The 14152-nt window shown below is 39.0% G+C and overlaps 1 protein-coding gene across 1 annotated transcript; it reads left to right on the top strand.

Moving 5' to 3' along the window:
• The first annotated feature begins 5845 nt into the window (after positions 1 to 5845).
• slitrk2 (SLIT and NTRK-like family, member 2) lies at positions 5846 to 12492 on the top strand. Its single transcript, XM_058797126.1, has one exon. It carries the CDS (start codon positions 6497 to 6499, stop codon positions 9059 to 9061), a length of 2565 nt encoding a protein of 854 aa, XP_058653109.1. The 5' UTR covers positions 5846 to 6496; the 3' UTR covers positions 9062 to 12492.
• Positions 12493 to 14152: the final 1660 nt, after the last annotated feature.

Here is a 14152-nt window from a genome sequence, read left to right as displayed (position 1 = left end):
GCTAAAGTCAAAGCTGCAAAAGTGCTTCTTTTTTTTTTTTTTTAAGTCCAGTGAGTCTATTTTATTCCAAATAAACATTATGCAAACATAAAATATGATCTAATTACAACATCCAAACTAGTAAGAAGGAAATTTCCAAGAAAACTTAAACAAGCATTTACACAGTCTTCTTCAGTGCGGCCAATGGCATCTGCATGGAGTGGTGCACCGAAGCCTTGACATCAGTTATGTGAAAGGCCCTTGAGAAGTTTACCATGACTGAATTACAAAGCAAATCTCACAAAGGAATTGGCTTATCTTCAAAGTTTTCTTTCTTTCTTTCTTTCTTTCTTTTTTAATTAATTATTTTTTTTTTTTTTTTTATAATGCGAGTCTCTTAAAGATTCTGAATAGGCCTTATAAAAACGTTTTATCAAAGCAATTTAAAAAGTAGAGAAGAGTGATTAAGAGTTGCTAAATCACTAAAACCAACTTTTACATCCCCAATTCAGTTATCCCAGTGTAAAACTTAAAAACTTTTAGTGGCTCAAATCCTTTAGGAGATCAAATCCTTTAGTTCTTACCCTGTTTAATGACAAAGCCGACTGGCTCGCAGGGACCTGGCCAAAGACAGAGGCAAAAGAAGTGGACTTACACTTCTTCGAAAAGAGCGGGGGCTCCTGACTCCAGACCCTGGGATTGATGGATCAGAGATGTTCATTCATCACTCACTGTGTTCTGCCAACTACAGGAAATCATTGAGAGCAGCTTGCGTTCGGGTCAGCACTTCTGTAGACCGGGATGACACAATTCATCAAGTGGAGGGACCCACAAGTTATAGGTCAGCACAGCATTGTTTCAGCATGAGAGAGAGAGGAATCAGTATCTAGCACTGAAATGTAGGTGTTCCCCTGTGATGTGTTCATAAAAGCAGAGAATGAGCTTGTCCTGGACCAAGCTCAGGAGTTATAGCCTTTATCTGTGTAAAGAGACTGACAGAGATATTTTACTCATCAGATGTGTTTTCGGGGAAATAGATGTTGATTAACTGAATAAAAGAGCACTGTGCTGTGGAGTTTTATTTAGAAGCATATTGTCCAATTTATTACAGCAATATCACACACTGATATACATACTTAACGCACTATTGAACTTATGTTACTTTTATCCATCTTATTTTTTCAATGTGGAAGCAAGTTATTGCCTTTGAGACTGTGACTGCATGCGTGAGACTTTCAATTCATGCTATAGGCAAATAACTAGAGTGCAATAAATGGTAAAACTATGTGTCCTACAAATCAATGTGTTTACGATTTAAGGTGGCCAGGTTTCTCCATTTTCTGGGGACAGTTCCAGTTTTTGGTGTCTTGTTGACCACTTGAGCTGATTTACTCCACAAATGTTTTATAGCAAATTTAAAGCACCCCACATACACATTGCAAAAAGCCCAGCCTATAATCATATACCAATTATTTTCACCTATAGAGGAGGCTGTGACCTACACTGTTTACTTAGTCATGCACTACTACCCTGTTGAAGCATGGCAGCTGGTTTGAGCTGGTTTAAGCTGGTCCTTAGTTGGTCATGAGCTGGTTTAAGCTGGTCCTTAGTTAGTCATGAGCTGGTTTAAGCTGGTCCTTAGTTGGTCATGAGCTGGTTTAAGCTGGTCCTGAGCAGGAGCTAGTTGCTTAGAATCCAGCACATGACCACATGGTCATGGTCATAGTTATACCACATGGATGAAAGTATACCCCTATGAATTAAAAATAGCTAAATAAATTAACAAAATACACTTACTACACATAACATTTGTTGAAAGCATACTCAAAATGTTAAATATTAAGCATAATTAGGCATAAAGTAGTTTTCCAAAATCACAGACATAAAATAATGTTAGAAAAGTTGTAATTACAGTTTATTCTCAATTTAAGAAAATGAAAATGTTACACAAAAAAATGCATATACATTAAAAAAGAATAAATACTGTTTTATTTGTCATGTTTGTTTGTTCGTATAATTTTTTATTTATTTATTTTATTTTTTATAAATGTTTCTGTCCTGTTGTGCTGTTATCACAGTACCAAGGAGGATGTTTTGTTTTTTTATATAACATCTCCATATTCAACAAGTTAGAATTGGATAGCTTAAATTTTAGATATAGCCACACTGTAAAAAAAAAAGGCCGTAAAATTTACGGTAAAAAACCAGCAGCTGCGGTTGCCAGAATTATACCGTAAAATATTCGGTAGCAACGTTTTAGGTTTTACGGTTTTAACTTAAATGTACAGTTAAATACCGTAATTTCAGTTAAATACCGTAAACTGATATAATGTTAATATAACAACCTATTGAAATACTGAAATCTGTTTTGTACCTTTGAAATACACTGATAACCACCAAATGCAGGTGGTGATGAGAAAGTCACATGATGAACCAAAGTCCATCACAAACAGCTTTTAAATAATAACATATTGTGACGGATCGGTGGCCCTCCCCCTCATCATCATCACCACCCTGTCCCTTATTCGCCGCCCTTCACCAGGCTCCAGACTGGAGTGGGTGGATGAGAGGAGGGGCGTGGGATCAACGCGGGCTGGCGGCGTGTGATGAGGCACAGCTGGACTGAATGAAGCCTCATCACCGCCGCTGTTAAATGCCCAGCGCGCCTCTCCTCGAGAGACCGGTCTCTTCCCCCGTGCATGCACGCTGGTGTCCTCGTGGGTCCAGGAAGGGTGTGTTGAGGGACTCGCGCCACCCAAGATGTGAGCTGCTGAGCCCGTGAGCCGGGTGAGAGCCGCACCCGTACGCGGTCGTCGGACCAGAGATGTCGGGCCGTATAAGTCCTGCCGAAGGCCGAGCAGGTGAAGAGGAAGAGCCGCCGCTCAAGAGAAGCCGCCGCCCCTCGTGCCCAGGACGAAAGAGGAAGAGCCGCCGCTTAGAGAGAAGCCGCCGCCCCTCGTGTCCCGGCCAGAGCGGGAGCGTGTGCGGCCACCGGGACTCCGCCCCTTCCCTGGACCCTTCCCTCCTCCTGGAACACTGCCCTCCTTCACGAGCCCCGCAGCACAACGAGGACACCAGATCCCCCCTGTTTTGTTGGACACCTTTCCCCCTTGGACACTGTTATATTATTTCTGTTAAATAAAAGCCTCTCCGAGGCCTGACGCCACACCCACTGTGTCTGTCGTTGGCTCCTCCCGTCACAATATATAGAAGGTGCACAGTGTCATTCACACAAGCACTAAACACATCATGGTGAGACTCATTAAACTGAAATATGCAATAAACATTAATTTAACAATATTAGATGTAACATACAACCCTAATAAACATAACCGATAAGAAAAAACTAAGAAGAAACCTAGTTATTTCAAAGAAAAAACATCAAATTCAAACAAAATTTGAAATGCAACGCAGGGAATTCTGGAAACGTCAATTTACGTTTTTTCCCTGTAAATTTTACATTCTTTTTCACTTCCAAAAGCGGTATTTCACCGTAAAATTGTCTGAAATGTCTATTACAGTTTTTCACCGTATATATTAGGGGAACTTACCGTTAACCATTTAACAGGTTTTTACCGTAGCTTTTTCACAGTTTTTTACTGTTAAAATCACGGTCATTTTTTACAGTGCAGTCACACTTGTCGTTTTTGTGCAATAAATGACAGTAATTCCAAAAAAAGCCACAACAGAATCATTGCAACACCAAACAACACATGGTGGTAGTGGTGATTCATTCCTGAAAGAATTTATATATACATTTTATGCATATTCAGTTCCTTTAACTTTCAAGTATTTGCATAACACACTAATGCAATATGCATTTACTTGTCATGCACATTGTTTCAAAGCTTTTTTCATCACATATTAGTGTGAAGTGATAATTATGTATGACTCCAAATAAAAGCTCACTGTCACAATAATACAATGGCACAAAGTGGGCAGATTGCTATAGAATAATTACAAATCCATAATGCTAAAGCACTTAAACTGAAAGAACACGTCTATTTTCAGTGTTTCATCATATGCCCATATGTACAACGTTTTGTCATAGACGTCAAACAATGCCATGCAGTAGAAGATATGAAAACAGATTTAGATGACGTAAAACAAATGAGTCATTCAGCATCTGATGTTTACAATAAATGCATCAGATACGCAGATCAAGTTTTGGCTTTCGTGCGCAGATGGTGCTGTGCCTGTCTTTGAGGTTAGTGGAAATCACTTTGAACATTCTCCTAGCAGATGTTAGAAAGTTTGTCCATCTGATGTGGCCTTCATTAGATACCTCATCAATGATGAACTTATTAATCATGAGGTTTTGACAAATGATTAAGAACAGAAGTGAAGAGTTTAGCACCTTTACCTCCTCAGATATCTGATTGTTGATGACTAATTAGTGAAATAACTTTGATGCAAATATAAATGTTATTATTTAAAGCTCTGCTCTTGTGTCTTCCTGACAAACGGTTGATTTAATCATATTCTTTTAGATCAGGAGCTTTGTAACACATTTGTCTCAGTATATGTGAACACCTTAATAAATAAATTTAAATAAATAAATAAATTATAATTATTATTTTTATTATTATTATTATTAATATTAATGATAATATTTATTTATTTATTTAGTCATCATCATCATCATTATTATTATTGTTGCTGTTGTTATATTTCCCACACTTTATTTATTTATTTTTTACATTTCCATATTTACCCTCTACAAAATAAATAAATGTACTTGCTTTATATTAATATTAACTACCCTACAACATTAATAGCAAACAAGAATATCATTGTGACATTATAATTCAAACTACAATAAAATGGTAACAAGTATAATGTTGTTGTTGTTCTTACTGTTTCTAATTTCTTAAAAACTGATGCCGCTGTAACACTCTCCTTTGGCCTTACTGCCTTGGGCATTTTGTCCTCTTTTTCTTGGCTATCTATCATGATTGTTATTGCCAGTGTGCAGCATGTAAATCAATAATTTATGACAGATTACCTTATGCCTTGAAGGTGTTTTGTAATTGCAATTTAAACTGGTTCTTAATATTACAATGACTCATATATTAAGTCTCAAATTTAGTTTTGGCAAGCAGCAGTCAGTAAATAAACAAGAGGAATGGATAAGCAAAATTAATACCAATTCAATCTGAAGATTTTTTTTGAGATGATACCTATCTTTACTTCTGCAAATGTTTGTGACTGTGTCTGGGTATGTGCGTCAGTACATGCTCACAACAGTGCTGCTGCGTTTCTTGTCTGTTTCTGACATTAAGACATGTTTTGCATCATTTCAAAAATGCATTGACACCTAAAAATATATTTTTATATATGTTGGAGCTACTTGCGCCTCCTAGTGGCGTATTATGATTAGAACATCTGCTTTTGTCAATGCCAGAGTTACTTTAATTACAGAAACTACACGGCGATCATTTTTTCTTGTTTATTTACTCTCATTTTAATCTTATTGTGATACAAAATAATGTTAAATCCATTACGAACTATAAAAAAGCAAACATAAACAGGCAACTGCTGTTTTTAATGTGATTTCTTCTTCTGCCTTATCTTCTTCTTCTAAATAATAATAATAATAATAATAATAATAGGAGCCTAAATAGAATTCACTACCATACGTGAATTAAACCAAAAGGAAAAAAAAAAAAAGGTTATCTTTAAAATAAATAAATAAATAAAACTAAAATCGAACAAATGGAAGAGTTCAAGACGCGTTAGAACATGCGCAGCAATAGTTCATAAATATTTTAAATAAATGTAATACTTAATTAAAATAAATAAAACGTAAAATACAATTTTAGAAAAATAAAACAAAAAAGGTCATCAATTTAATCTTGAAACATCATTTATCAAAAACTGATAAATGAAAGTATGTAAATAATAACCTGTCATTAAAATAACATAATTGAGTAGGAAAGGAAACCATCTACTCACTTAAGAGCGGTGACGTCGGAATTCTACGCAGGGCTCACACACTCTCTCATCCAGCACACACACACACACACACACACACAGGCGCGCGCTCCTGGTGGGAGTGAGTGAGCAAGCGCGGAGTCCATCTCTCTCACTCTGAAGCTCGCTCGCGTTGCGTTCAGTTATCCCGCGCATCACACACCGTCAAGTTGACTGTCGCCATGCAGGATCACAGGCGTGAAGTTGCTTTCTTGTGAATATCTCTCGCGCTGCAGGTGAAAGGGGACAGTTTAAGCTCCGAGACTCAGAACTGTGGTGCCTCGGATGCGCTTTAAACTGCTGCATGAATGCTTGCTCATTAGTCCAGGATTTCACTGCGAGGGACGACGATGCGTTCGGTCCAGCAGCGGTCACAGTGCGCTCGGTGATGGATGTCTTCTCTATTCCACCTTTTGGGATTTACGGAGGGTCAATGGAGAGCTGTGCGCTTCTGTGCGCCTTTTGAAATCTTCTTTGGGGCTGTGCATGCCTGTTTTGAGATTTGCACATTAATGCTGGGGCTTTCGGCATTATTGCTGTAAAAATGCTGAACAACATTCTCTTGCTGAGCGTTTTAACAGTCACCAGTTTCCCTTCAAAGACAGACAGCCGCAAAACTTCCAAAGACATTTGCAAGAACCGGTGCTCCTGCGAGGAAAAGGAGAACGCATTGAATATCAATTGTGAAAACAAGGGTTTTACCACGGTCAGTCATTTCCAGCCTCCGCAAAACAAAATCAGCCAACTGTTTCTGAATGGAAACTTTCTCACCAAGATAAGCCCGAACGAATTCCTCAATTATGGTAATGTAACATCTCTTCATTTGGGTAATAATGGCTTGCAGGAGATCAAAACGGGGGCATTCAATGGGTTAAAAAACTTGAAGCGTCTGCATCTCAATAATAATAACTTGGAGATCATAAGAGAGGACACTTTTTCTGGTTTGGAGAGTTTGGAGTATTTGCAAGCTGATTATAACTACATTAGTGCCATAGAGACTGGGGCTTTCAACAAACTGAATAAACTCAAAGTCCTGATACTCAACGACAACCTTTTGCTCTCTCTACCTAACAACATATTCCGCTTTGTCATGTTGACGCATTTGGATTTAAGGGGAAACCGACTGAAGATGCTGCCGTTTGCTGGTGTTCTAGAGCATATAGGTGGAATAATGGAGATTCAGCTGGAAGAGAACCCGTGGAATTGCACTTGTGATCTGATACCCCTGAAAGCCTGGCTGGATACAATTTCAGTCTTCGTGGGGGATATCGTTTGTGAGACGCCGTTCAGACTGCATGGTAAAGACGTCACGCAGCTGATCAAGCAAGACCTTTGCCCCAGGCGCAATCCTGGAGACGCGAGTCATCGTGCCATGCAACCGCCGTCTGATTCACAGTACCAGGGTCCGTCTCCAACCCTGCGGCCTCGAGTCACCCCGACAAGAGCCCCCAAGGCCTCCCGCCCCCCCAAAATGAGATACCGCCCCACTCCGCGCGTCACGTCCAGCAGAGATAAACACGTATTTGGGCCTATCATGGTGTACCAGACGCGCTCGCCGGTTCCGATGACCTGCCCGAGCATTTGCGTGTGCACGTCGCAAAATCCTGACAGTGGATTAAACATCAATTGTCAGGAGAGGAAGCTTCAGAACATCTCTGAACTTCAACCGAAACCGTCATATCCAAAGAAGCTGCATTTAACCGGCAACTATTTGCAGACCATTTACAGAACGGATCTGACAGAGTACAGCTCCCTTGAGCTCCTGCACTTAGGGAATAACAGAATAGCAATCATTCAGGACGGAGCCTTTGAGAATCTCACAAGTTTAAGGAGGCTCTATCTGAATGGCAACTACATCGAAAGCCTGTCGCAGTCTTTATTCGCTGGGCTGCAGAGCTTGCAATATCTCTACCTGGAATACAACATCATTAAAGAGATTTTACCCCACACCTTCAACTCGCTGCACAATTTGCAGCTATTGTTTCTTAATAATAACCTGCTGCGATCCCTTCCTGACAACGTGTTTGGAGGTACTATGCTGACAAGGCTTAATCTCCGAAACAATCATTTTTCCCATCTCCCAGTGCGCGGGGTGCTGGACCAGCTCTCTGCCTTCATTCAGATCGACCTCCAGGAGAATCCGTGGGACTGCACCTGCGACATTGTGGAGCTTAAGAACTGGATGGAGCTGTCCAGCACCAGCGTGGTGGTGAATGAGATCACGTGTGACTCACCATCCAAGCATGCAGGTCGGCTCTTGCGCTCCCTCCGAAACGATGCCATCTGCCCTGAGACTGATGAGGTTCCTGTGACTAAACCCCCCACTGCCGTGAGCTCGAGCACCGAGGCGACCCCTTCTTCTGCCGTAACCCCTACGGACAGAATGCCTGAAATGCCTCCAGAGGTGCCCTTGTCCGTTCTCATCCTAGGCCTGCTCGTTGTGTTCATTCTGTCCGTGTGCTTCGGGGCAGGATTGTTCGTGTTCGTCCTCAAACGTCGCAAGGGAGTGGAGAATGTTCCCTCAGGCACCAATAACCATTTGGACTTGAACTCCTTCCAAGTACAGTACGGCTCGTACAACGCAGACGCCAACGCAGACAAAAGCGACAACCACGTGTATAACTACATCCCTCCGCCCGTGGGTCAGATGTGTCAGAATCCCATCTACATGCAGAAGGAGAATGAGCAGGTGGCCTACTATCGGAACCTGAAGGAACTGAGCTTCAGCGCTATTGACCCCAAGAAGGAGGAGCTTGATCGAAGCCCAGCTTTCACCATAAGCACAGTGGAGTTCATTGACAAGCAGCCGTGCGCCAACCGCGAGCCAGAACTGCTTTACCAGAACATTGTGGAGAGAGCGAAAGATCTGCCCCAGTCTGGGCCACTCAGCTATAACTTTTGCACTTTACCCAAAAAATCCTTCATTCCTCCCTACGAAACCACCCGGCGACTCAACCAGGATCGATTAAACAAAACCGTTCTCTACGGGACCCCCAGAAAATATGCTGCACAGTCCAAAAATGAGCATCCTTTGCTATCCAACAAGCATAAAACTGAGCCGGACTACCTCGAAGTTCTGGAGAAACAAACTGCGATGAGTCAGTTGTAAGATTGAGTCCCTGTAAACCTGTATCATCTGTTTATTCAACCACAAGAGACAATAATAACACCACCACAGACCTAAGCCTTCCATCTTCTTTTAGAGGCTGTATACATACCCGCAATTTAAAGATGATATATTATTTTATCTAAGGTTTAAATTATTTCTTCTACTTGAACGTAAAGACTGTAGCAGTTGTCGCAAGAACATGTATAGCTTACAGCTCCATGCTTTTTTGTAATATGAAATATATTTTCTCTCAGACGACAGGGTTGTTGAAATGACATTCCTGTAGAACATGTTGGATGGTGAGTGCAACACAAATTCCTGGTTCCAGAAGTGCCTTTGCACTTGAAGAATTTTATCTCTGCTTTCTGCTAATCAAATTTTTATAAGTGCTGTATTTTAAGACTCTTTATGTAAAATAGAATTATTTGTCCATTGCATTAAACGGAAAAAGTAAAAGGGTACTCTGGTGTTGAGGAGAATGTTATTTACCACTTATGTTTGTGGCTCTAAAATCAGGTCGTTTCAGCTTGAAGTAAATTAGTAATAATGCTGAGTTTCTTATGCAGTCAGTGATGGATGTGGATTGAGCAGTATTCTGCAGCACGGCTGATCTCCTTTAATGGCACACAGCAGTGTGTGTGTGTGTGTGTGTGTGTGTTCCTGTGTGTGGGGGCTCAGTATGTATGGTAGTTGATTGTATTTGCCTAGTTTCTGTGCCATGAAGCATTATCGGTGAAGAAGAAATGGAGCAGAAAATTATTTGATAATCTTTGCTTGCCTGAATTATCTGTGTGTATCATGACACACCGACTTGCTCGATATAGTATCCAATCTGTGACTCCTGAGACATTTGATCATTCATTTATTCATTAAAATCAGATCGTCTTTTACTGTGGACATCACAGTTGCTGTCCAAGGTGCTAAAATGATTTTGCATTAGCTGGTAGAGATACTGTTGACTTAGTGCTGAATTTCTAAAAATGCCTTATTGTAGAGGAGTTAAATACTTGAAAAATGATACAGCAATTTGATTTACCATAATTTAGATAAGCTTTTTATTTCCTCTCAGTTCAGAAATATGGTTTATGAATTTATTGATTGGTTGATTTATTTTTAATTAGCTTGCTTGTTTACATAAATGTAAATAAGGCTCTGTATTGCTGCTATATTCAAAAACTCTGGGGTACCTCATGTGTACATACTGTTTTTAATTTATTTACATTCATAATTCAATACCTTTTTAAAGATGTTTGTAACTTATCTTAGCAGTTTAAGTTCAAAGTGACGCAAATGTTTTCCCCCGGTGGAAAAAGAAAAGGAGCGCAATGGCTACAGTGCTCAATGTGAGAGAATGTTTTTCATCCAGTTTCAAATGAAGTGATTTCCTTTGCCTGGTACAATGAGCCTCTGTGTAGCTGTTTCCTGGTGTGGCTGAGAATAGGCAGGCCGCACATGCCTTGCACATCAATGAGGGGCCTGACCAGCAGAACACTTGCTGCTCTAGATGGAGACGTCACGCTTTGATTTGAAATAAATTGTGAGCTCTAATCGGTTTACGCAGAATGAGAGGGAGCAAGGCTGTTTCATTGATGCTGAAGTATTGAGTTCATTACATATACAACTGGTTCCAGTATACTTTATGTGTTATTTTTAATTGTGTGCATGCAGTTTTGCGTATACATTTGAATTCCATGAAATTCATACATCTGGAGAGTGTGCAATCAGTCTTCTGAATGCAATTTGAGCTGCAGGAATAAATTACAGATATATATTTCCAGAGCATTATAGTAACTTCCTTACTGCTGTGTGGAGGCTGGAATAAAGGACTAGTGGCTGATTGAAGAGAAAGTTTTGAAGCCCAAGAGCGCCGGCAGTGCTGCAGTACTTTGATGCCATTGGCAGTGAATTATGTCAAGCAGTTTGAAGGTAGTTGGCTCCAGATTCAAATCGATGGGAATGATGCTAGCTGCTGGCTGCTGGGGGCTTGTCCTCAAGCCGTTCTTACTTACTTCAGCTATGCTTTCAGGCAGTTTCCAAATTCTCCTTCCCTCATTGCACTTTCGGTTTATGGATAGAAAAAAAAGTATGTTTCGCTGGTTCTGAACTGTAATGATATATTCATGACGGGTAGAGCTTTGATTCACGGAGTCAGTATCCAAATCTCTTGAGTAACTATTCGACCCGCAGGCACATTCATTTTCTTGAAAGGCTGTGACGTCTGAACTGGAATATTACAGCAAATTGCCAGAAGAAATGCTTTTTGATTGACTTGTTCTCATTATTAGATGCATAATGTGGTACTGAAGGGCAACACATTTTATTTGTTAAAAAACACACATTATTTACATGTTCTGTATGTTAAATAGTATTGTTAAATATTATTTAGGTTTAAAAAAAAAGGTGTTAATTTAATATCTTGGCTAAAGAAGCATGTTTAATACATCTAACAGACTCATGTGCCTGAAAGGCCATATGCGTTTATTCTAATTGTTATGCATAATTAAATGACTAGATATTAAGAGGTAGCGGTAGCTCCTGTACAGCATCTCTGTTCTTGCAACGGTAAATTAAGCATGCTTAAGATACAATGAGAACGTAGATGGACCTATCAGTGTTTTGGCTTGTAGATCCATAATTAAAAACATGTGCTATAGTACATTCAGTGAGGAAAACGGTGTGAAAATAGCCATCAAGGGGCCACTCAAGCCCACTTGTAGACGTCTTGAGTGCTGCAATCAAACAAAGTGATAGAAGAGCATGCAGTGATATTAGGGAGAAAGAGAGACTGTAAATTGTTCGAGTAAAAAGCTAGAGTTATGTCGCTTATTCGGCACATGCTCAGTACAGTCTGAGAAAAAATGGATGCGGTCATTTCACTGCATTGCAGATGTTGATATAATTTATATATTAATTCATTTTTCATGTTTAAGTTCAGTCAAATTTATATCTATTTTATTCTCTAGGTTGTTGGTTTAAAGTTTACATGAATTAGAGATGTTAACACTGCTTTTGGTAGCTACTAGATAAATACATTACAATTTACAATGCATTAACTAACATTAACTAACAACGAGCAATACATTTGTTACAGCATTTATTAATATTTGTTAACGTTACTTAACAACAATGGAGCTGTAAATTGTTAGTTAATGGTATCCATTAAATAATACTTACAAATACAAATATAGATTTTACTAATGTGTCTGTAAATGTTAATTAAATTCACATTAAGATTAATTAATATTTTATTCTGTTATATTCTTGTTAACTTCTGTTAATAAATTAAAATTGTATTGTGAAGTGCTACCAAATTGTATTATGACTGTGAGGTCATGGGCAATTACATTTAAAGTTATTATGAAAATAATAATATTAAAAAAAATAGGCCTATCTGACTGGATAGATTTTTATTTTATTTTATATATATATATATATATATATATAGAGAGAGAGAGAGAGAGAGAGAGAGAGAGAGAGAGTATTTATTTATACTTTTCATTTAAACCCACATTTCCTAATTTCTTAATGGGGAAATTGTAATATCCCTAATAATTCATATTTTAAAATGTGTATTGATCTAGTCTTTCTTATTTTAAATCTATTATTCATACATTTTCTTTTGGAGGATATAAATGTTTCATTTGATTTTAGCTTCCCTTACTGACCCCTTACAGAATTTTACAGATTTTCTCTGCAGTTTTGAAACATATTCAAATATTTCATATTTTTCATTTTTCATATATATATATATATATATATATATATATATATATATATATATATATATATATATTAATGCAGGGTATTTTGCAAGCTTAAGGTTGCTATTTAAATGAAATGCATGAAAACAACACTTAGAACAAAATATACCTATTTTAAAATGCTCTAGTGTGCATCTCACGGGAATCCAGAAAATGTCTGTCAGACGCTGACAAGGCAAACAGAAATATCCAAAGGCTGGAAATGACATTAACACCGAGCCCAGCACCCGTAGAACAAACAAGCTCTCAGTGTAATGTAAATCTTGTGTAGTCGCTTGTGCGCGAACAGCAGGAGTGTGTGTATGATTGTCTGGAGTCAGATTTAGGGGCGAGATCTTTGTGTGTAGTTTTCCTTCTGCAGTGTCTTTTTGATGAATAATGTATTTGTTTCATGGCCGCGTAATCATTTAGGCATTAATGATGAGCCATGTTGGAAGCTGACAGGATGTTTCGCACAACTGTCACAGAACAAACTGCCTCGTAGCGGCTGACGACTGCCAAGGCGTTTCTCTGGAAACAAGTGCAGTGTCCCCATATATCTGCGAGTGTTTGCAGCGCCATCTGTAAAAACACGCAGCCATAATTCTCTTAAATGGATGAAATGGATATAAATTTTCACCACCATGCAGAACCGTTATAAAACACACTGAATCATTGTAACTGTGTATTTAACCTTGTTTCTTTTTGGTAATGAAACAACTGCGCTACTGAACAAATTTGCGTTATAGAATCCATAATGTACAACCAGACGGAGGAGTAGATAAACCTACGCAAACACATCTCTTTTCACACTTTCTATAGGACAACAGCGCAATAAAAGGCAGCCAACCTTTGAAATGTTATCTCCCGTAAGATCTGACCTTGAGTCTGCAAGCTTTGAAGCACAGAGCAAAGATACTTTTTCAGGAGAAAGAAAACAATGAGGAGAGAAAGTGAGTGATGAATGGAACAATGTGAAATTGAAGCGGTTGGCTTGCAGTTACACTAAAAGTCAAGTTCACAGAGAGTGCAGGCAGTAATGGAGATGAGAAAATGATGTGAATGCACCTCAGACATAAGAACTGACCTCTACGTCCAAGGATAAAGATGGTCAATGTGATGACTCTTGCCTTTAACTGCGCCACACAGTGTTATTGAAGTGCTCCACTTAAATTATAACCATAAACTTTGATCATGACAGTCATTATTTTCTACTTATGATTTGAGGAACCGTCATCGACCCAAATAAAAGCAATGAATTTGCTGGCTTGTGTAAAAGGGCATAGCAAGCACCGTCTAGAATGGAATCAGGCCTTTTTCTTGGGGTCATTATGATCTAAATATACGATCT

This window comes from Onychostoma macrolepis, chromosome 14 (genome assembly GCF_012432095.1).
Source record: "Onychostoma macrolepis isolate SWU-2019 chromosome 14, ASM1243209v1, whole genome shotgun sequence".
Lineage (NCBI taxonomy): Eukaryota > Metazoa > Chordata > Actinopteri > Cypriniformes > Cyprinidae > Onychostoma > Onychostoma macrolepis.
This window is presented reverse-complemented; position numbering and strand designations above follow the sequence as displayed.

Excerpts from the sequence above, each read along its gene's own strand:
- slitrk2 (XM_058797126.1), top strand. The coding sequence starts at position 6,497 with ATGCTGAACAACATTCTCTTGCTGAGCGTTTTAACAGTCACCAGTTTC.